Source organism: Chaetura pelagica, unplaced genomic scaffold, assembly GCF_000747805.2.
Source record: "Chaetura pelagica isolate M959 unplaced genomic scaffold, ChaPel_1.0 scaffold278, whole genome shotgun sequence".
NCBI lineage: Eukaryota > Metazoa > Chordata > Aves > Apodiformes > Apodidae > Chaetura > Chaetura pelagica.
In genome coordinates, this window is record NW_009954497.1 from 3,972,012 (window position 1) to 3,994,617 (window position 22,606).

The 22,606-nt window shown below is 34.9% G+C and overlaps 1 protein-coding gene across 1 annotated transcript in view; it reads right to left on the reverse strand.

Moving 5' to 3' along the window:
• SDCCAG8 (serologically defined colon cancer antigen 8) overlaps window positions 1–22,606 on the reverse strand; it is a 101,281-nt gene that overhangs the window by 61,772 nt on the left and 16,903 nt on the right. Inside the window, 4 exon segments of the mRNA XM_010004620.1 lie at window positions 2,900–3,042; window positions 15,217–15,333; window positions 18,488–18,622; window positions 20,803–20,955. Coding sequence (XP_010002922.1) covers window positions 2,900–3,042; window positions 15,217–15,333; window positions 18,488–18,622; window positions 20,803–20,955 — 548 coding nt within the window.

Genomic DNA, 22,606 nt, shown 5'->3' on the forward strand with positions numbered 1-22,606 from the left:
AAATAATTCTTTCTGTACCTCCCAGAAAGGTCATGCAAGGCAACAGAAAGAACTATCCACAGCCATGTGACATCAGTACAGGACTCCCTCAAGTCCAGCATTGCAAGAAGACTTGGAGTGGACCAGCTGGTCCTCTCCTGAAAAGAGAGAAATCAGAAGGCAAGGCCAAGGCCAGAATACCCAAGAGATGCACTAAATCAGTGCAATTTCTGCAGCAACCTCCCACAGGCAGGACTCTAGAGCTTAAAATCTGTTTTCCTTGGCAAGTGCCACAGCGACTGATTCTATAAACCCCCCACAAGATTGCTATTACCACTACCTTTCAAATGAGTATCTTTGACTGGCACAGCTGCCATTTGAGGTGAAAAGTAGAAAGAATTAAAGAAGGCAGACCATAAGCCAGGAAAGTTCAAGTGCAACAACTATGGACATACCCATCCATTGAAATCATACTGAATTCAAAACTGAAAACTAATGCCACTAGATACATGTAATTTTTACACCTTCACTCAATCAGAAAACCTGTTCTGGGTGGAACTGATCTGAGAGGAGAAAAAAAAGTAAAGGCTAAGGAAAAACTTCATTTCAATAGAGGATCTTTTCTGCTGTGACTTGGGGAAAAAAACTATGCAGTAACATCTCTAACCCTGCCACACCCATCTCAAATACATGAAGACAACAGGTAACAACAGTTCCGGAGCAATGGATCTCTCATATCTTCTCTTCCCCTCTTCTTCACTCATGAAAGCAACATCACCTACTGTACTACTAGAAAGCAGACAGACACTCCAAAGACAAGGAGGACACAAAAACCTACAGAGAACAAATTATTACAGAATTTGAGGAGTATCAAGGGGAAGGATTTGAACCTATTTCCCATGCTTCAGTGTATACAATTTTCTAACAATTAGATGTCAGCATAGAAAACATGTAACTACATATAAGCATACTTACATTATGCTGATATATAGCACAGGCCGTAACATGAACACAAAGGATAAAAAGTAAAATAAAGATTACACCAAATCACAGAATCATTCTGGTTGGAACAGACCTTTAAGATTGTCGAGTCCAACCATGAAACTACCTTTACCAAGTCCAGTGCTAAACCATGTCCCTAAGCACCACATCGACACCTCCAGGGATGGTGATTCAACCACCTCCCTGGGCTGCCTCTTTCAGTATTTCATAACCCTTTAAGGGAAGAAGTCTCTTCTAATATCCAATCTAAGATCATGATGTCGCAGAAGAGTAGCTGGACTAGGTCAGACAAAGAAGCTGTGGCAGTTCAGCATCTGTCTCAAAAAGCAGATGTCTGTGACACTGTGCAAGAACAGGGCCAGCACAGAGCATTACTTGCCCAAAATACTGTTCACAGCCTTCACTGATTTGCATCTCAGCAATTTCCCAAGTCAGAGACCACAGATTGAAAAGCTACCTGAATCATCTATATGTTAGGTATCCAGCTGTATGTAACTGGCTTTGTAAAAGTAGGCAATAGTCATAATTTTTAAAAGTTGAGAATTTAAAAAGCAAAATTTTTTTTAAAATTGGCTAGTCAGATTTCCTTCAAGATATCTAGAATTTTATTGCATATAATCAGCCTTTTGCTAAAAGGAGAGTGGTAAGCCATTTGGTTAACTATCACAACAAATCATTATTAATAAAGTTCTGCTGAATCCAAACTTTGGATATCTTAACAACTCACCCAAAACTTTTTTCAAGTTCATTAACCTCTAGCATATTTTTTCTCTAAATACAGGCTGTTAGAGTGGTACTTTCTTCCATCTGTTAAACAAGCGTGCTCTGAATTACACAGAAATGTAGCTGAATAAAAAAGTGATTCATTGCATTTAATAGTTTAGGTGAGGCTCTATTTTATTTCCAGTTATTCAATGGCAGAATTCTCACAAAGCCCAAAGAGTAAACAGCCTGGATAAACATGCACACTTCTATGAAGTAATAAAATTCTGATGGTGTCATATGTCCCGTCCCCCCCATAGAAAATTTAAATTAACTTGTTTAGCTTAAGGACTCAGTAAAAGCCACCAGATTTGTTTCTGGATGTTCAGTCTTATGGGGAATGGGGGGACAGAATAAAACAAAACCAACACACACAACCAAAACCCTACATACAGTCAGACAACAGCATTTTCTGTGGCAAAAGGAAAACTCCTGCGGTTTCCAAAACTCAAGTTGCAATGAATACTTGGCATGTTTATCTTCTGGTGTTTTCTAGACATGTGCAATGAATAGTATAGTAAATGGCTTTGGGAGCTACATCCAAGGATAAAATAAGCTCAGGCAAAGTCTCCTGTCCCACAAGGTTTATTGCATTGTACCACATCTCCACCAGGCAACTGACTTGAACACCCTCCTTACATATTTGAGCTTACGTCCCTTTCCTAGACGGTAATCTTACCTTTTGATTGTTTAATCTTCAATGAAACTTAACACAGTTATGTTAATTTATATGTTCCCGGTCACTCTGCTGCAGAAACATCAGGCTATTAATCTGAGAACTCCTTTGCTTAATGGTGCTAGTGTACACTACAGTCTCAAATGACATTTAAAATTTTTTTGTCCTACTGAACACAGAAACAACAAAAAGAACGTAGCTGCACTCACCTCTCCTCTTTTTCCTGCCCAAAAGCATGTCACCTCATTACCAGAGCTGAACACTGCCTTTTCTTCAGGCTAGTAATTTTCTTTCATAGATTATAGCTCATAACTCACTTTGTAGTTCATAACTCACTTATTTACATCTCCACTTTTAAGATGGCTGAGGGTGATCATGCAGTCAATGGTTGCAAGTAGCTATAACAACTGTGGGGAAGCCTGTGGCAAAAAATTAGCAGAATGAAATTGGTACTACAGCATGTAATAGGATAAAGGGTACCTGGTGAGGTGCAGTTGGTGCTCAGATTTACTCAACAGTTCTGTCATTTTTAGGCACTCCTCTCTGGCTCCTGCCACATCCTGCTGGGCTTGTTCCAAACGCTGTTTGCTTCCATGCAGCTCTAATTCTAGTTTTTCTATTTTCTTAGAAAAAATGTAAAATCAAAGAAAGTATATTTTTAAAATGCAGAGAGATACATTTTAAGACAATATATCTTACTATCATCAAAGACTATAATCAAAGTTCTTGACAAATAATGCATGCTTTTGTTTTAGACCAAAAGTAGTTGGCTGGTTGATATTAAGTGCAAAACAAGCAATTTAAAATATTTGAAATTACATTATTATGAAAAGTAAAAATGAGTAACATTTGAATACATTAATACACAATCAATGTTACTGTCTTCATGTGACTTAGGAGATCAATGCACTCAATAATTTTCCAGTTTTCTCATGTGAAGGCTTCTATATTTGTGTATCAAATCACTGTGTTAGAAAGCCAGAAGGCAGTAGAACAGCAGCTATTTTCAGAAGCTGCTGGGCATAGGTTAGTTCTTCTGGGCATTTATTTTACTTCTCTGTTACATAAGCAATGACATGTGGGAATTTAGCTTTGTCATATGCACATAATATGCAAGAGAATAAAGGTAATTATGTGATTTTAGCATTACTGAAAATCAGTTATTTATGACTTATAACTTAATCCAAAACATACCAGCTACTGTTAACCCTGTCATTTTCTTAACATCATTAGTTATTAACATCTTAATATTAGCCAAATGAGTAAAGCTAATTAGTAGATGAGTCCATTAATTAATTTTAAAAGTAAAAATAAGCAAATCTGCATGACCAGCATAGAATCATAGAATCTTTTTGGTTGGAAAAGACCTTTAAGACCACCAAAAGTCCAATCACTAACTGCCAAGTCTGCTACTTCCGCATGTCCCTAAGCACTGCATCCACATGTCTTTTAAATACCTCCAGGCATCTTTGATTCCACCAAAGTATACTGGTCTTACTACCTCTAACTGAATCATATTGTCAGCAATTTTAAACTTTTTTCACAAATATTTTCAGAAGGAATAAATTTTGCTCTAAGTCCCTATACAACATAAAAGTAGCTGTAGGAACACATCTCTATTGTAATATTACACTTTGTATTAAGGATGCTTTTAAGGCAGCTAGTGGAATATAAAATAAGCTAATGATGTAATTTTATCATGTATTCTGCATTAACTGCCTACATAAATATTAATTCCTTGTTGGGGCTGGAGGTAACTTGTATGTTTTTTAGTCAAGCATACTGTGAAAGGTGATTTGTATAAATATCTAAAGGGGGGTGTCAAGAGAATGAGGCCAGTCTCTTTTCAACAGTGCCAAATGACAGGACAAGGGGCAATGGGCACAAACTGGAGCACAGAAGGTTCAAGCTAAGCATAGGAAAACCTTCTTTACTGTGAGGGTAACAGAGCACTGGAACAAGTTGACCAGAGAGGTTTTGGAGTCTCCTTCCCTGGAGACATCCCAGACTCATCTGGACATGTTCCTGTGTGACCTACTGTAGGTGATCCTGATCTAGCGAGGGGGTTGGACTAGACCATCTTCAGAGCTCCCTTCCAACCCTGACCACTCTGTGATTCTGACTCTGTAGCAGAGAACAAAATTGTTCATTTAAGGAGTTAAGTGATGAATAGCTATTATACTTTGAAATCATAACATAACTGATTTTGTGACAGCTTCCTCATATAGACACACCTCAATATCTTCTTTAAAGAAACTATTCAAACATCCTGCAAGAGCAAATTTTTGCACTTGAAGCACTTTAGTAATAATTTCTCTTCCTCTCATGGAAATGTAAACCTAAACCACTTACAATAAGTCATAATGTTGCAGACAAACACAATCTCTTCATCCAGAAAGAGGTTCCATGATTCTTAATTTTGCTAATTACGTAACTGTACAGTTTTTCCCAAGAGCACTCAACAAAGGCTCATGAAGGAAATTGACTGGAATTTGAATGTCCCCTTGCTTCATCACATAGACAGAACTCAAGTCTCAGTTGGTTCTCTACACTCTATTCTTCTTAACAGCAGCAGTTCATCAATGTTATTTCTCCATTCATAGTAAACAGGGACATGAATTCTTCACTGTCTATACAAGTTAAAAGATAGGAAAGTTCTGCAACATTCTTAAAATTTGCTTTAAGAATACACCCATGCTGCATACCTTAAAAAAAAACCACACCAAAAAACCAACATCAGTTAGTCAGAAAGCATCAACTAAGTATTTGAAAAAGCACAACCACAGCTGAGAACATAAATACACTCTAGATCACTCCTTCAGGGAAAAGTTTCAAGGAACAGATGGGCTTTACATCATTGCCTTGAATAAACAGGCTCAGTCAGGTTTTGACACAGACCCACAGAAGGAAACCAATTCCAAGTGCAAGAACCTCTGGTGAAAACGTTCTGTTTCCATCAGCCAGATGCTGAATCTGCAGGGTTGAACCCAAGAATACATCCATAGATTTCAGTTGTCATAAAAAGTGCAGAAGGAAATTCTCAATGACTCCATGACATGGTCTTTAAAGATTCACAGGAGTCTTACAATTTCTATAAAAAGTATCAAGAATGCAAACATAGGTTTTGAAGAACCTTACTTCTACTTACCTTACTTCTGCTGCTTTCATCAATAATTCCAAAAATTTTACTTCTGCTGCTTTCATCAATAATTCCAAAATTCAGAATCAGCTTCTTTACACACACGTGTTTGTGCTTGTGCATGTGTGTAGGTGTGTGTGCATATATATATATATAGATAGATAGATCTAGATCTATCTCTTTACATAACAGTATTTAGAGGTACCCATAGCATGAGCTATAGCTCACATATGAGCTATATGAACTACTCATACATGAATAGTAGGAATTCTACAAAAGAATTCTGGCAATGACCATGGCAGAAACAGCAGCCAACCTGGTAAGAATGGGATGTCAGGAAGGTGTCACCCAAGAGAACGTGCCAACAGCAACTCATAAACCTGAGGCATCTAATCCAGGCATATTTAGAAATACATGCTAAATTATTTGTTTCGTAGCACCAGAAAACATTCATAGAAAATAATTTGGTAGGAGCCACACATTACATTGAAAACAGCCCACACTATGACAGCTAAAAGTTACTTTGGTTTAAAACAGAGATAATACTTTGAAACCTACAAAGCCTCAGAATTTGTGACTTGTTCATACAATAAAAAACTAACCCTCTTCTCTCCCCTGCAAACAGTAATAGTCTCGCAAATGTATACACTGTATCCTGATACATGTCAGGATACAGTGTGTATAATCACTAGGACATCACATTATAAGCAGAATTTAAAATACATAGAAATTACAGAACTGGTGATTCCTCCTCTCTGTTCCTGCAGGGAACCTCATCAGGAAGCATCTTTTCAACACTACTCAAACTAATTTTTACGTTACTTTTAGTGCCCATTTCTTCTACTGGGAAGCTGCAAGCAGTTCTGTAGCTGCTGTCTGGGCCCCAGCATAATTGTAGGGAGAGAAACAGAAACAAACCAACAACTAAAGTATTTTGCTGACAACTCTGTTTCTCATGCAGTGTTAATTTGATCCCTCAGTGCCTATCACTTGTGATACAGCTTTTTACAAGATGATCAGATAGTATTTCTTTAAGGTACTTAACTTTTCAATGTATGTGAGAGACAAGAAATGGAGTACAGAACTGCAAAAAGACAGATGACAATCTTGCATATAAGAAAATCTGAAACAGATTTTCAGTATAACAAGGAACAGAATTATCATAATGTATATGTACAACAAGACTACATTAAGGTTGGAACAGGCAACTTCTGGTGCTTAACTTTGTAACTTTAATATTCTTATTACTTCTGCACATAATTTTAAAAGTAATCTGCCTTGCACTGCAGTTGTCTAAACTCTCAGGAATATCACCAGGCACTCTCTGCTATTGAAAGATGGCGAACTAAACCTCAGTAATAGAAATACTGTTATTAGTAAGTTGAAACACATTAATACTGTTCTTCATGCATATCCAATTTAGTTATAATAAAGAAGTTTTACTAGACAAAAATTCAACCAGTGGTGAAACATCACTGCATTACAATTTTATTCTACATCAATTATTCTTTTTTTAGTATTACCACCAACCACCTTATTTCCACTTTGAATTGTATAAGACACTTCTATTTTTTTTCTTGAAACACTTATTTTAAGTGTTTCACTTCTCATTCATTAGTTTATAAGTTTACAAATCATCTGATTTTCACAATGCATTTTTAAGAAAACACACTGGAGCTGCTCATTCAGTGATATAAATACAACCCACTGGAAAACATATATGATGATTACTCAAACACTGAATCAATCTTCAAATATCCTCTTCATAAATGATCTGAAATTATCTTCACCTAACAATACTTACGTATCTTGTAAAAACGTGCTGTTTAATTAACTAGACATCTTTTTATCTCTACAAATTCAGATAAAATGAAATAATTTAATTCTCATCAAGCCAAATTAAAGATTAAAATAATTGTTTAATTCTTTTCATACTGATGCTGATTCTATTGTATGCAGAAAAATGCAACTTTAAATTCCAAACTAGCAGATGTTTTCATAGAATTTTAAATAGCAAACTGACAGAAAAGACAAATGCTTTTTTTAAACAAATGAGAATGATTAAGACATGATAAAAGAACTCATACTCTGAACTAAATGCAAAAACAACTTTAAAAGACTTGTAACAAAATTAAAAAAAAAACCAAAATCAAATTAATTCAGAAGTGACTTACGACATTCACTGTTGTGCCAGTACACTCCCACATCAGGTAAGAAAACATACAATATAATCTGAGAAAAAAATTCTGTACGATTGCACAAATTCAGCAGTAAAATAACTGAAGAGGAAAATATTTTTGTGAATTGACAATACCTTTTTGTTTCATACTTCATTGTCCACCATTATTAAAAATTAAAGGGACATAAAATAGAACTAAAAATAGAAGAAGAAATAGAAAGTTTAAAAAGCTGAATATGATAACCTTTGGTCATTGGTATTTTTGCAGATACATCCACAAAAGACAATCAACATCTATAAAAACACATACAATTCAAATTCATATACAATAACATTTTACAAGCCCTAATGCTAACATGCCTAGTTTCATTTACTAAAGTTGCCATCAAAACAATGAAATCAGTGGTACTCCACAGGACTGAGGCTATAAATGTCTTTCTAAGAGGTGCCACCATTAAGGGCATTCACATACACTTACATAACATATATAACACTCACTGGAAATTTTTTGCACTGTTTTAACATACTGCCTTCCTTGTTTATTATTTGGCTAATGAATCAGGGACAGAACAATCATAGTCTACTACAACAGTAAATTCATTTATAAAAAACCCAACAAAACAAGACAGTTTTTATAGCAAGATTTAGAAGTATTTAACTTGGAGGAAAGATGAGTATCAGTACATATGCAGCAAGGGTCACTTGCAGTCATTTCTATCCTAATCCTAATATCAATCAAGAAACTCTAGGTTCTGAGTGGTCTCTAAACCTCAGACCTCCCAGGCATGGCCATCTGACATAGCATATTGCACCTGAAGAACTATCCAACTTTGTATAAGAGAGTTCAGGCCATCACAAGGTTAACCCCTGGCATGTCCCATCAATGTTTTGCACTGTTATGAAAGCTAAATTTGGTTTTAAAGGGGAAACCTCCTTTCTGGAAGCAGAATATAAAGCTGTGGGAATACACAAATAAATAGTAAGAAATGCTAGTGTCTACAAAGAGCACCTCTATCAAAGAGATTAATTATAAAAAAACATAAGACAGCTCCAAATTCTACAAATCATTTAGTCAACAGAAATGTAAAAGCCTTTCTTGACATGAAAGGAAACTAACGAGAGCAGAAACACAAGAGAAGTAACACAAATAAATACCCATGGTTCCTTTTCACAAATCAAGCGACCTCTAAAGACAACAGTGACAAACAAAAACATAACCTAGATAAGCAATGCAGCCTGTAATTTGTTGGATGGTTATTATTCTAACCTGATCTGGTGGGACTCTTAATTCCTCAAAGAGGAGTTTTGTCACCACTTTGTCACTGGCACTGCAAAGAAATGTAATGGCACCTGGCAGTACCATGGCACCCCATGGGCACCACCCAAAGGCAGAGCCTCAAAATGAGACCCATTATCTAAGCAAAGATCAGCAGCCACAAACCCTCTGCTTCCAAAATGACTGAGAATTAAGAGAGACAGGATGCTGCAATTTGCTAGGAAGAGCAGAGGTGCTGGAAAAACTTCCTGGGAATGGCATGGAGGGGTGTTGCTCTTAAATGCACACATCTTTAAACCCTGTTGCAGCAAACTTTCTACCTATAATGCTTAGCTGGAGAAAGAAAAAAAATGTGTTGCTAAATGTATACTTATGAATACACACAATTTTTTAACTAAGCAATAATCTGTCCTTGTGCAAATTCTCAAAGAGGAACATGGCCCCTGGATACTGCAGATAAACTCCCTGGGAAACCGACAAGAGTAAATGCCTGAAATATGTTATACAAGGATTTTACCTCATTATTTCCCTGAAAACACTAGCTTTCAATTTGCCAAAATATTTGAACTGCAATACTATTTTAGGAATAAAATTTCCAAGCCTATACAGATTCTACAGTCACATTTTAACAGGCGACACCACTGCACTTGAGATTAGCTCAGCAGCCACTAGCAGAGACATGAAAGTGATTCTGTTACACAAGACATTTAATTTAATTTATTTATTTTTTTTAACGGATTGCACAGGGAGGGTGCGGGTGTAGAATGGGGTGGTGCAAGATAGATGGTTTGCTTGATGATAAAGAAATTCCAGAGAAGGAGGGATGCATATAGGAAAAGGAAGAGGAAAGTTACTCCTAGTTCATTACTGAATAACAGGAGAGAACAAAATTTTTATCCTTTCAAACATGTATTTCTGATTATTACTGATGTGGGATTGGCTCTTTTTTCCTGAACAGCATCAAGGAAAAGCTGGAAAGAAAACCTATGCAGTAACAACTGACAAGTGACAGGGACTTCTGTATTCTTTTTCTTCTGATTGTTGACACAATGACTATTGATAAAGTAACCATTTTTTCTAGTCGAAGAAGAAAAAAACCAGAAACCAATCATTTATTTAAATATAATGCATATACATACTACACCAAGAGCTACACAATCATTTTCCTGCTTTGAATAATGTTCAATGCATATAAATTATTTTCCCTTTCCATATACTAACGGGGTGGCATCACACTGGATGACATAACATGGATCGAGGTTACATGGCCCACCTACACCTATGAAAAAGAAAATCCTCATTACCAACTGAGTCATTCCTCTTAGCAGGCCAGCTGCTCAGCAGAAGCAGTACAGAAAATTCTACTACTGAGAATCCTAGTCCCAGGGATTTTTCTTATGGAAACATGACAAAGAATTTAATGAAGGCTGCTTGTACCACTGATCCTTGAGAAATGGATGGCTGACAGAGGACAGGAATACCATAGCAGAGCAGCAGCAGCCATATCATAATTGTAATTAAACATTTCTTTTCTCATACACTGCAAGGATGTAGATCAATGTTTTTCCCCAAAATCTTAAGAGCTAATAAGTTCAGTTACACAAAAAGAATTATGTTCTTCCCGAACAAGTAGGAAAATTCATATCAAAGCAAGGCATAAAGTACTAATTTTTATAATCCTTTCTTAATTACTCATTTTCAACCTAGCACATTAAGTGCCCAAAACTGAAAATAATACATTAAAAAGAGTTCAGTTACAGGAAAGGTTACCACATGTTCTTAATGCTTCCTTGTCCATAAAGCAATTTGGTTTTGCTACTGTTAAAGCCACTGTTCTCGAGGTCAGAACAGGTAAGAAAATTGAATGCTAACATTTTCAAACTGTCTACTAGGTTTTGGGTTTCTCCTCCTGACAAATAGTATTAATCTATGTTTACTGATTAACAGCATTTATTTTCAAAACAGAACTTCCAGAGCATTTTAACTAATGAGGTCACAAAATCTGAAGTATAGAACTGCTACAAAAATACACATAAGATATAATACTAATCCATCTTCACCAGCATTATTAAAACTTGTAGTCTTATTAAGTTTCAAAACATCTGGTGATATCCTGAATTTCCTAGCTTGTGAAAAATTCAGTACTTTAAGTCCTAACTCATGGAAGCCGGATACCTGGTCATAAAAAAGACCTTTCAGTGAATCCTTGTCTTCAGAAGGTCTTCCTGTTTTGCATCGGAGACTCCACAGCATTTCCATGATATGTACCCAAATTCTTAGCCTGCATTATTTCTGATGAAGATGAAGTCAGTAATCTCTCCACTTATAATGTCTAAATTAGGTTACGATAAATCATGGATTTATGACAAATGAGATAAGCATTCCCAAAGTATCTTCTGGCAAAATGCTTTTTGACTGGAATTTCGCCAGATTTTTATTTGTCTGCAAAATTGTCAGTCTATAGTGTACAGACATTATTTACGTTGTCATACTACACAAAAAATACTTTGATATGCAGCTCTTCCCATTTGTATACATTGTGAATGAGTGACTGTCCAACTTCTTTTTATTTGGGATCATGAACGTCCATAGAGGCAACTCTTACTCTGTGGGTTTTGTTATAATGTTTCTGGAGTTTTTCATTCTGTCACCTAAAAGGTAGGGAACCTTGCTTCAAACTATGTTTGCTGAATTTTAAAGACAGTATTAAAATAACTGCTTTTTACAGGTTAAGATTACTGGCTTGGATTTTTTCTACACAATTTAACTGATTGCTCAAAACATGATGAAACAAAATTTAAAAGCTTCACTTAGCTTCTGAAGTTGGATTTAACATGTCATATTGCTGTATTACAGGGAGACCACAACTCCCCAGTGGTGCAATGCTACCAGTAAGAACTATCTAACAAGACTGATGCCCAAATTGGCTAGGACCACATAAACCAATGCTACAAAACTGTTGCCATTTCTACATGCTGAAGCCCACAAGAACTACATAAAAACCATTTACAGACAAACAAAGAAGTTATTAACAGTGTACTTCCTTTTTATTTTTACAATGCAGAGAAGAAAAGAGCAAGTGATGCTAATCTCAGGAAACAGTTTCACAGTGTGGCAGAAATATAATTTCTATTAAAAAAGCACAAATCGTGCCATGCAGTGCTTCCAAATTCACAGAAAAAAATATTATAAAAATGAGGTCCTGCTGTGGCAAATACACCAGGCAATTTTTGTTCTCTGAACAGTTACTCAGGGTAGGGTGTGACTTTTCTCTGATATAGCTGTGCTAGTACAACCCCTAGTGTGGACACAGTTTACTGCCATGAAGGCATTTATGCCCATATAACTTATAAAGCTTGTTCCTAAGAAGGAAAACTATTAAGACACTGTTACTTCATCACAGCTACATCCACAATGGGAGGGCTGAGAAAGAGAAACAGAGGGCAGTAGGTTATGCTACTTTACAACATATTTAGCCAAAACAGATGCAGTTTTTGAGCAGAGAAACTGTGTGGTATATCTATTTGCCCGCCCTCTAATGTTAAACAGGATCATGATGGATGATCTTAGAAAACACTTCATTCAATTTAAATGGTAATATTGCTTCTTAACTTTTATTTTTAAAAGTATGAATGTTAAATATTAATAACAGATAGTCACACCAAGATGCCAGTATTTGCTATTTGTCCTAACTGAGTACTAAAGAGAAAAGAGATATTAGAATAAAAGAGAGTAAGACCAAAGATACATACTACCTTCAATTTTCCTAAATGATACTAATTAAGTTTTGAAAAGTTTATAAGTATCACTGTATGATAAATACATACCTGCCTTTTTCTGACATTTAAAGTATATGTATCTGAATGCTCCTAAATTTTACATGTAGGCATTTCTGCCTGTTCTGACACACCTGAAAATCAATGATCCTTTTATAAAAGTCACTACATATAAGCTAAAATACATCTTCAAATCTAAAATCTATACACAGCACAATTAAAAATACAAACATACCTCAAGAAACAATAAACTCACTTCCAGTATCTCAAATTACAATCTGAATCATGATTATTTGCTCGCAAACAGAAAAATGCACCATTTAAAATAGAATAGCATGAAAATACTAATATATTATTGTCTCACTACCTTAAAAAAATAAATATATATTTATTATGAACAGATGGTGGCCAAGGAAGGTATTGACTCTGCTTCTTAGACAGAAGGTCAGGTCATGGCTGAGAGACCAAAGAACAATTACTGTTTGCTATTCAGTGCCATGCAAGATGAAATGTTTTAGGTTTTTCTTTAAATACAAAGCCAGATGCGATTGAGCTGATTTCACTTCATTGAAATGAAGTAATTTTCAAGGACTTCTTAACATTTGATAAAATTGGATTTAAGGAAACAAATAACCCCACCTCAAGAATAAAACCCTAAAATGCACCCAGACTCTTTTTAGTTGCCTTTTAACATGTTAAATAATACTAGTACCTATTCAGAACTTCCTTGGTTTCTAGAGACACAGCTATAAAACAGCTGCTAGATGCTTAGCCTGAGAATTTCAAAATAGTTACCACTTTCCTTTTTTTAAGGAATCAACAAACAAATTAGAACAATTTACATAATTACTGAATTACTCTAATGTCTAACAATCTTTTCTGATAGGAAATCTCCTTCCCATCACTTCACTTTTATTATATCAAATTATAACAATCACATTCTGGTGTATTAATTCCCATACTGAATAAAATACCAGCATGTCGATACATGAAGTTAAAATATTTTGTTAAATTCTGCAGTTTGTTCAAAAGGCAATTCTAAAGCAAGTTGGAGAACAGCATTCAAAATCCAAGATACTTCTTCAAATATCTTATTAAACACATCCTGTTTTATTTGTACGCCAAGATTATGCCAACTCACTTATCTGTGATATCTGTCAAGACACAGACAACAAGCCTGCTTTTGTTTTTTTAAAGTGTCCTTAGGCCTAAAGGATACAAGGAGTGAAAAAAAAAGCCAACCCTGACAACAAAATGCTTTTAGGCTCCTGTTTTTCTGCATTATGATTTTCTAAACATACTGAAGAGTTATTTTACCTAATAAACTTATCTTTTGGATTAAACTTCTATTTTTTATTATAATTTGAATTAATGTTGTTTCCAGCCTAAGCTCTTTATTAAGTTAATAAATCTACTGTTCTTCATGAAAGTTTTGAGAAACTGGTAAATAAAAATGTAATTTCAGAAATGCTGCATTTTCCCCTACATATTCTTATACAGGGACTGACTTGTTCACTTATTTACAAGAATAATTATTTAAAACCTGTTGGATAGGCTGCTCCAATAACAAAATGCATCAAAAAAAATTATCCTCATGTGCATCTTATACATCTGTGTTTGAGAACACATCCACTGTCATGTGCAAATCAAAACTTATGAAGGAATACCTGGAAGTTTGAATGCCTAGAGAAAAATGCATAGAACCACAATAAAAAAGGGCACATCTTTTGAACTACACCTGTTCAAGCTGTCTGCCAAGTATGTCACAGGTTACTTTAAAAATCCTCCTTCCTGCATGGGAAGTTTTATCACAGATTACTTGTAAGGCATACACTCTTTGTTTTCTTTTATTATTATGAAAACAATTTTAGATAATCAACAATTAATACCTAGTTGAATTTTTATAATAGTTATTCTTTCTATAAGGTAATTTTTTTGTTTTATTTGGGGTTTTTTTTCAAACTTTTCCATGAATCCCAGGATTCAGTAACCTTGAATCTTTAAAGAAACTGGGGGAAAAAAAACAAATTAATTTTTGGTATAGTTAGGTTATACTTAGTCTTCAATGTTTTGTCAGGCTGCATGTATATGCAATTATTTGTGGATTTATTTGTGAGAAAAAGTGTATAAACAAATGTATATAGAAAATACAATTTAAGTACATTGTATGAATACATATGATAGAGTAATTCTATATGAAAGCATGGGATGAGTATTACATAAAACTGAACACACTAGGGCTGAAAATAAGAATAAGATAGCAAAGAGGTATTTATTTAACAGTAATAGCTGGCTTGTTGCCATTAATTTAGAAACCATCTAACAGTAATAAATGACCACGATTAGAAAAGCTAATCATTGCAGCTTCCGAAATAACCCTACTTAGGCTTCTAATAACTGCAAAGTTATAGCAGTATTATCTCTTACCTGGTCCTTAATTTCAAGCTCCCTTATAGTTTTTGTTCTGTACTCTCTGAGCTCCTTTTCTGCCTCATCCTTCTTCATTTTGGTTTCATTCAACTGATAGCGCATTTCTCCACACACCTGTTAGATTACACAGAAAACATGATCTGTAGCTTGAAGAATGCACAGACCGGGGTTTGCAATTAGATCTTTTGCTGCCCTCTAGAGGTCATTTAGATGCAACATATTTTATTTTAAAGATATTTTAAGACTACATATGGTAAATGTTTTTCTATAAAAAGGTGGATCTGAATTCTCTATATAGTAATTAACTTTGAAATATGCAGTGCCTTCTAGATTCAATTATATTTGGATCAAGATTTTGCAAAGTATAAATATTTATATTGTAAATATAAGTGCTACTAAATACAGTTAAACTACAGTTGCTGGTTTCATACTCTTCTCCCATTCTCTCTAAAATCCCAAGAAAGTCTATGTCAACGCTTTCAAAATCTAGAAGTAAAAGATCTATCTCACTCTTATATGAGGACATAGTTTCTTATCTTGCCAATTTCTGTCTTTCTAAAGAAAGAAAATGTTTAGATGGTAATACAATAATTTTCAAAGTTGGATCAGAGTATTATAAACTTACTACAAACTGAAGATGAATTCTTTAAAAACAGCACCCAATTCAAATGTATGCATGGGCCAGAAGAAAGGAATCAATGCAACATTTAAGAAAAACTAGTATCATTTCCACAAAGGCAACAATCATTCTCTGCTTTTGGGATGTTCATTATGTTCCCTTCTCATTTCTTTCCACCTGAGGGCAGCTCAACTTCAGAGGGTCTGAGGAGGGGCTAGGGGAAATAAAGAGAAAAAACCAAACCCATGCCAGTTCCTCCCACATAGCTTTCGCTACTCCTATGCAGGGGCATTATTCTCCAGTTCCTCAGTCCAAGACTTCCATTTGGTCTTATTTGTTGGGAATAGAGAAGGATAGTGGACAAGCTGCCCTCTTTTTATCCTTATCCTGTACAATCACCATCAATTCATGCATGTTCATTTCACCATAATTAACCAAACAAATACATGCACATTCCCTAATAAGAACACAAACGTGTCTACTCACAGCTAGTCTTAGAGAACTTTCTTTCCTACTCACTCTGCTCCTCTTTCCCACTTACATTCTTTTCATCAGACTTGCTTCCTAAACCCGCACATTTTTCATTTGCTTCAATAATCCTTTTTGCTTCTCAACAATCTACTCACACACAATTTATGACCCAAATTAATTAGTTTTTCAGTTTCAAAACTCCTCAGTACTTTTTCTTCTTAAAAAAAAAGGTACAGTAAGCAGCATCACTTATAAATTCAAAGGACAGCTTCTGAATTTTGCCCTATTGCAAATAACATAAGGCAGCAAATGCTCTGAAGAATGGTCAATTTCTAAAGCACTTTTTTTCTTAATAATCAAACATCATACACAACTAAAAAAATCCTAGGATGCAACTGCATAAATTGCAAACCCTGCCTTTCCATGTTCTCCTTCCTTTAAATGAAGTATGTCACAAAGTGTGATATGTCACTTCCTCCAAGCAAAATTAAAAAACACACAGCCATCCTTGCCTTCAGCTCCCCCATACATCAGAGAAAGTGAATAATGCAGAAGAATCAGCAGATGGTGCTGTGCTAATAACGGAGTTTTCAGCCTTCTCGTAGTACAGAATGAAGGAAAAAGATTCTCACTCCCAACTTTTTTCTCTGACTTCTGGTGAATGAAGAAAAAATCCTTCAATAAAACTTGAAAGGAAAAATGTTGCTACTTGCTCTTTTTAAGAATGGCAAAACAAGTTTTGAAACAAGGAGTCAGATTCACAAGCAGACATAGATGTCACTTTCACAGCCAATGAAAATGGTCAGAGTGATACAGACAGTCCTAAAAGCTCAATGGTCAGGACCCTTCTCCAAAATGTTTGAGACTTCTCAGTCCAGAACAGGACATAAATGCAGTTTTCCAGTCTCTCCCAGGACAGTACAATAAAAAAACAATGTAAACTATTGCAAGGTGGCCAACTATTCAACTTTGTGTGGATTAGCATTAACTGAATCAGGAATTGGAACCCCAGTGTCCCTCTCTTGAGAGATTGCTTCAAAATTTATACCTACTACCTCCTTCCCTACCTCCCTGCTCGTGTTAGTGATGCTAGCCACCTGTAAACCCAGTCTGAACAACAAGAAATGTGTTTTAGAAATGTTAATCAAGCCACTTCGATATTCTTAAAATGCTCCCTCATTTGTCTTTCAGCTGAATTTTCATTACATTTTCTCATAAGTTTGAATGACTTTTTGATAAAGAATTTTCTGCTACAATATTTTTACCTAAGTCTACCAGCAGGAGCATGAGAGGAACACAGGAACTGATGGAAACCTCTTCAAAAGTCTCTAGACACCTAAAGAATTAATTGCTCCCCAAAACCTTGTAAGTAATATCTGGGGAGGTAGGACTAGCCCTAGGATCATTGGTAAGGTATATAGACATTTCAAGAGGCTGTAACAAATTTTAATTCTCATATTGTCTATTCAATAGAAATTTAGCATCCCCTCACCTTCATGAAGTTACTTTTGTAACAAAGGAATGAAGAAACAAAGCTAATAAACACTTTGTTGAAGTGTCATCGCCCAGCATACATTTTGGATATCAACTGTTATTTCATTCTCATGCTATGATCTATATTAAGGATCTAATAGATTGAGAAATATGTGCAAAATAAAGCACCCAGAAGTGATACACTCACAGATAGATGCTGAGCTGTAATTTTTAACTTGAAGAAAGATCTCTCTGTAAAATGCATATCATCAATATTAATAATCTCAAGCAGTACACCACATACAAAGTCTACAGGAAAGTACTTGAAAAACAGTGATTCAATACAGCTCCCTTTATTTTAACACTGCATATCCCAGAAGTAGCAATTACAGAACAAAGCTGAATACTGTGTTGTCTCATTCACAGCAAATGCTACTTTTAATGAAACACTGGATTACAGATTCAAGTAGTGATGTACATAGCCTGCAAAGTAGAAAGGTAAACTTTTGCATCATGTGGTGACTTGGCAGACTGAAAATTTTGTATTTTTACTTGTAAAACTGCATCACTGGGATATTCAGATGAAGTTTGTATTTATCACACATTCTTTACCAATAAAGAGGAAAATACAGAAGAAAAATCCCCTCATCTTTCAGGTCATGATAAGAAAACTCAAGCTCAATATCCATTTATACATGTGCCTACCTTATTCATCTCCATTTCATGAGATGCAAGCTGCTGTTGTGATTCTTCTAACTGATTAAGTAGAGAGTTCTTTTCCCTTGTAATTCTCTCTATCTGTGCCTCTGACATGGCCACTTTCTCAGACACGGCCATTACCTGCAAGAAACCCAAGAACACTGTAATGATACGATTTGACAAACCACAGATGTAAATCTTGTGGGACTTCCTCCTTGAAAGCAACTGCATATAGCCTAAAATACATATTATTTAAAAAATAATACAAATTTTAATATATAAAATAAAAATATGTAGTAAAACTAATAATATTAGAGTATGGGTAACTTATTTTAACAATAGGTTAATTATTTTGAATTCATTTGTCATACAGTAGGTTTTTCTGAAACTTTTCATCAATCAGACTAGTCTCCAGGAATTTTAGGTATGGACAAAGCATCAGTAGCACCTAGTTGCATCAGCCTTCCAACTGTAAGAGTAATACTTAATACCTTCTTATCCATCCTTATATAGATTGATTGAAACCAACTAATGTTCCTCCAGCTAAAGAAAATGTCATTGATCTTAATTTAGTTTTCAAGTTCAGAAAACATTTCAGCACTACAGATCAAAGCACAATGTACAAAAAATGTATAGAAATAGTATGTTAAAAATGTTCATGTACTTCAGATCAAATTGAGCTGAATTGTAGAAAAAAAAAGAAACAATAAAACAGAGACAGTGACCCTTCAGCTATTTAGCCCTGAAGCTTACTAATTTAAGTGGAAATAATGGTGTCTGACAGTTCTAGGTTAATTCACAGGAATTCAAAGTAAAACCTAGTAGATTATATATTCATAACTATTTTTCACTCATACATCCACCTGATTTATGAACCATGCCAATTCTCCCCTTTAAATAAATCACTTGATAAAGTGATAAAATATTCATCTGGAGGTTGATTTGATGCACAGTATACCATTTCTACCATCTCATAATCCTGAAACATAAAAGTAATTAATCTTACACAGGTATAAATCACACATATAGATTGATGGAATACAAAGTAATGTGTTGACATGATGGGGTGAATTCTACCAAAAAAAAAAGGTATGAAATGCTTGCCTAATAGGTTGTATTTTGGAGTGCATACTCTGCTCTAAAGCAAATCTGTGACTGAAGAACCAAATGTATAAGATAACTCCCAATAGACAGCAAGGACTAAACCAAGAAGTTGCTTAATAATGTCTCACTGTTTCCAGTGTGAGATTTTTTTTTTTAATTTCAGTTTGCCCTAGCAACAGATTTCTGATGACCATTTACAAAAGTTCAGTTGCTTAATGATCACTTAGCCCCTATCATTGTGACTAACTGCTGTTTTAATATTTGGATTCAAAGGTTTTTACTTCTTGTAGCAGCTTCAGAACATTACTCCATCATCTCATAATACCAGAAACACAACCATATCACCCTGTCTATGTAAGTAGCTGTCCAGCCATTTCCCAAGTAACAACACTACTAAACAACCTCCTCTTTTTAAAGCATTTAAATAGTTTATCCTGTTTAGTCTGTGCTCTCCAGATTTTATAAACTGCATGGCTTATTTCTAAAAGGAGCTCAAAAATATGGAAAAAGCCAACAATTGGAAGAAAAATTGTTTCCAAACCTCCACCAGAAAATGGCTGGAGGTTGCACATCAAACAAGCATAAAAACTACTAATTCATGGAGCATTTCTCTCCCTGCTCTTCATTTCTTTCTCCAAGTGCCTCACAGGCTTACTGCTGTTAGCATGAGGTTCTTCTGTAGATTGGATTAGGCAGAAAATCCTTGTTTTATACTCAGATTACATTAGCATCCAAAATTCTAAAACAAGGTTATCAAGGTTTTTTTGTAATGGTAACAGAAAAGTGATGAGGCAGATTCTCTCTCAAAGTTTATAAACATTAGTAAATGTGAGAAAAGAGATTCTAACTAATTTCTGCAGGTGGGCAAATTAAGTACATAAGATCACTCTGAAAAATATCATATTATAATGCAATTATGCTATTGTAACATTAATATATACATATATGTAAGATCAAAGTAACAGATAATCATAAAAATTGCTATGTGCTAATTCTGAAAACTTGACTTAGGAACCAAAATAATAATAATAATTGTATGTATCTAGTGCCGTCGCATAAAAGCTAGTTATTCAGACTAAAAGGATCACTTATTTACCACCATTGCTTAAGGCATTAGTAGAAGTGATGTACTAAGCTCACAAATCCAAAACTGAAACAAAATGTAAAACAAAGTTTAGAGGTTTACACACAAATAGAAAAAAAAAAACAACTCATACCATTGCTACCAAGTCCTCCCTTTCCTTCTTCATTTCCTCCCGCAGTGCTTCTTTTTCATCAGTCCTTTTACTTTGCTGGGCAGCTAACTCCCTTTCAAAACAATTCTTCTGCCGTTCCATCTCACTTTTCAGCTGCTCACACTGGACTAGAGCCTAGAAAAAAATAAAAAAAATTGAAGAATCTAAAATTTTAAGCAGACATGGTATTTATCTAACACCTTTAGAGAAACCAATTTGAGAGGACGTATTTCAGTTTTTCACATACCTATAATATTTTTACATACAATACTGTATTAGTATCTAGAATACGACTAAAAAGTTGGAAACATATATAAATATTTATATATATACACGCCGTACTAAAATGTATAAATCTATTAAATTTTAAGTTATGATGGAGATAGACGCATTTTTCGGGGTATATTTTCCAAATAGGTAGCTGTTCTTCTAAAATGAAGATTATTGTTTCCCCTGCATTTATAATTCATTATTGCACATCACTAGAACCAGACTAATATTTGACTCCTTGCAACCACTGTGATTACTGTGTAGCTGCACAGCTAAAAGATGAATAATGTATGCACTTGTACTTGTTTTCTTCCTGAAGTGAATTGCTGAGTGCAGAAGGTGAAGAAGAAACTTGTAAGAAACAATTTATTTACTTTAGTTTCAGGTTTGTCAAATAAAGAAGATTAATTTTACAAAACACTGGTAAGTGCCCCGCTTAATTTGAAGTGCTACAACACAGATTATAGATTTGTTTTCTATCAAAATAGAGAAACATAAGTTCATATGCAAGAAGCACAGTAGACACTATCTTCTGAAAAAGCTAGGAATAAAAATATGCTGATGAATCCCTGTCAAAGGGATAGGAGAGTTAAGTTAGTCTAAATCAGAAATACACTACTCCATTAATACATCAAAGTAGTCAATGCACCCTGAAGGCTGCCTGCCAGCCCCTAAGTAAACTAGGTTTCATTTCATCATTTCACTGATACTCAGCATATCCTATCTCTAGGAAGCTAAAGTAACCTCCTTTTAGGAATCCTACCTTCTTATCTTTTATTTCCAAATTAGTGGGTTTCTTAAGTTCTTGTTTTTCTTTTAGTCAAAGTCAGTCCCCTATATGCAATTTCCTTGGTGTTGGGCTGTTCATGAGGGAAGCAAATTAAACCATAATTTTTAAAGAATGCTCTAACAATTTTGATTAATTTATGTCAATTCTGCAGGATACTCCTCAGGGTCTCTTCCCTATCATAAGTCTGTTTTGCTGAGGGAATCTCTCTGTTGTTGTCTTGAATCCTTTTCTGTAGGAATTTAACATCAGCATAAGCAAACAATTGTCTGCATAAGACTACTGTAGTTCACTAGACAGGTAAAAAAAAAATCAATTCTAGAAGAAATAAGTTGAAAGAAGAAATGTGTATTTTGTTAGCTCCATTGTTTTAGCTACATAAGGAACAGTTCAAACAATTACTTTTCTATGACCTTTATGTTGAACATACATTAATGGATTTGCTTCAACTATGGAAGCAAACGTGAGCAGATCTCCTTGCTCTATACAATAGGCAAGAGGACAAAAAGCAAAGAGACAAGCAAAAGACAAGAAAAAAGGCACTTCACCTTAAGAGTCGAATACGACTGCAAAAAGACATTATGGTTTGCACGTACCAAGATAAACAGCAGCACATGTAAAAATGCTAAATTAATGCAGCCTAAGTAATAGATTTCTTCCTGTTCCTTCATATTACAACAGTTTTCAAGAATCGAAAAAACAGAAAAACAGACTACTACTCAGTCTGGT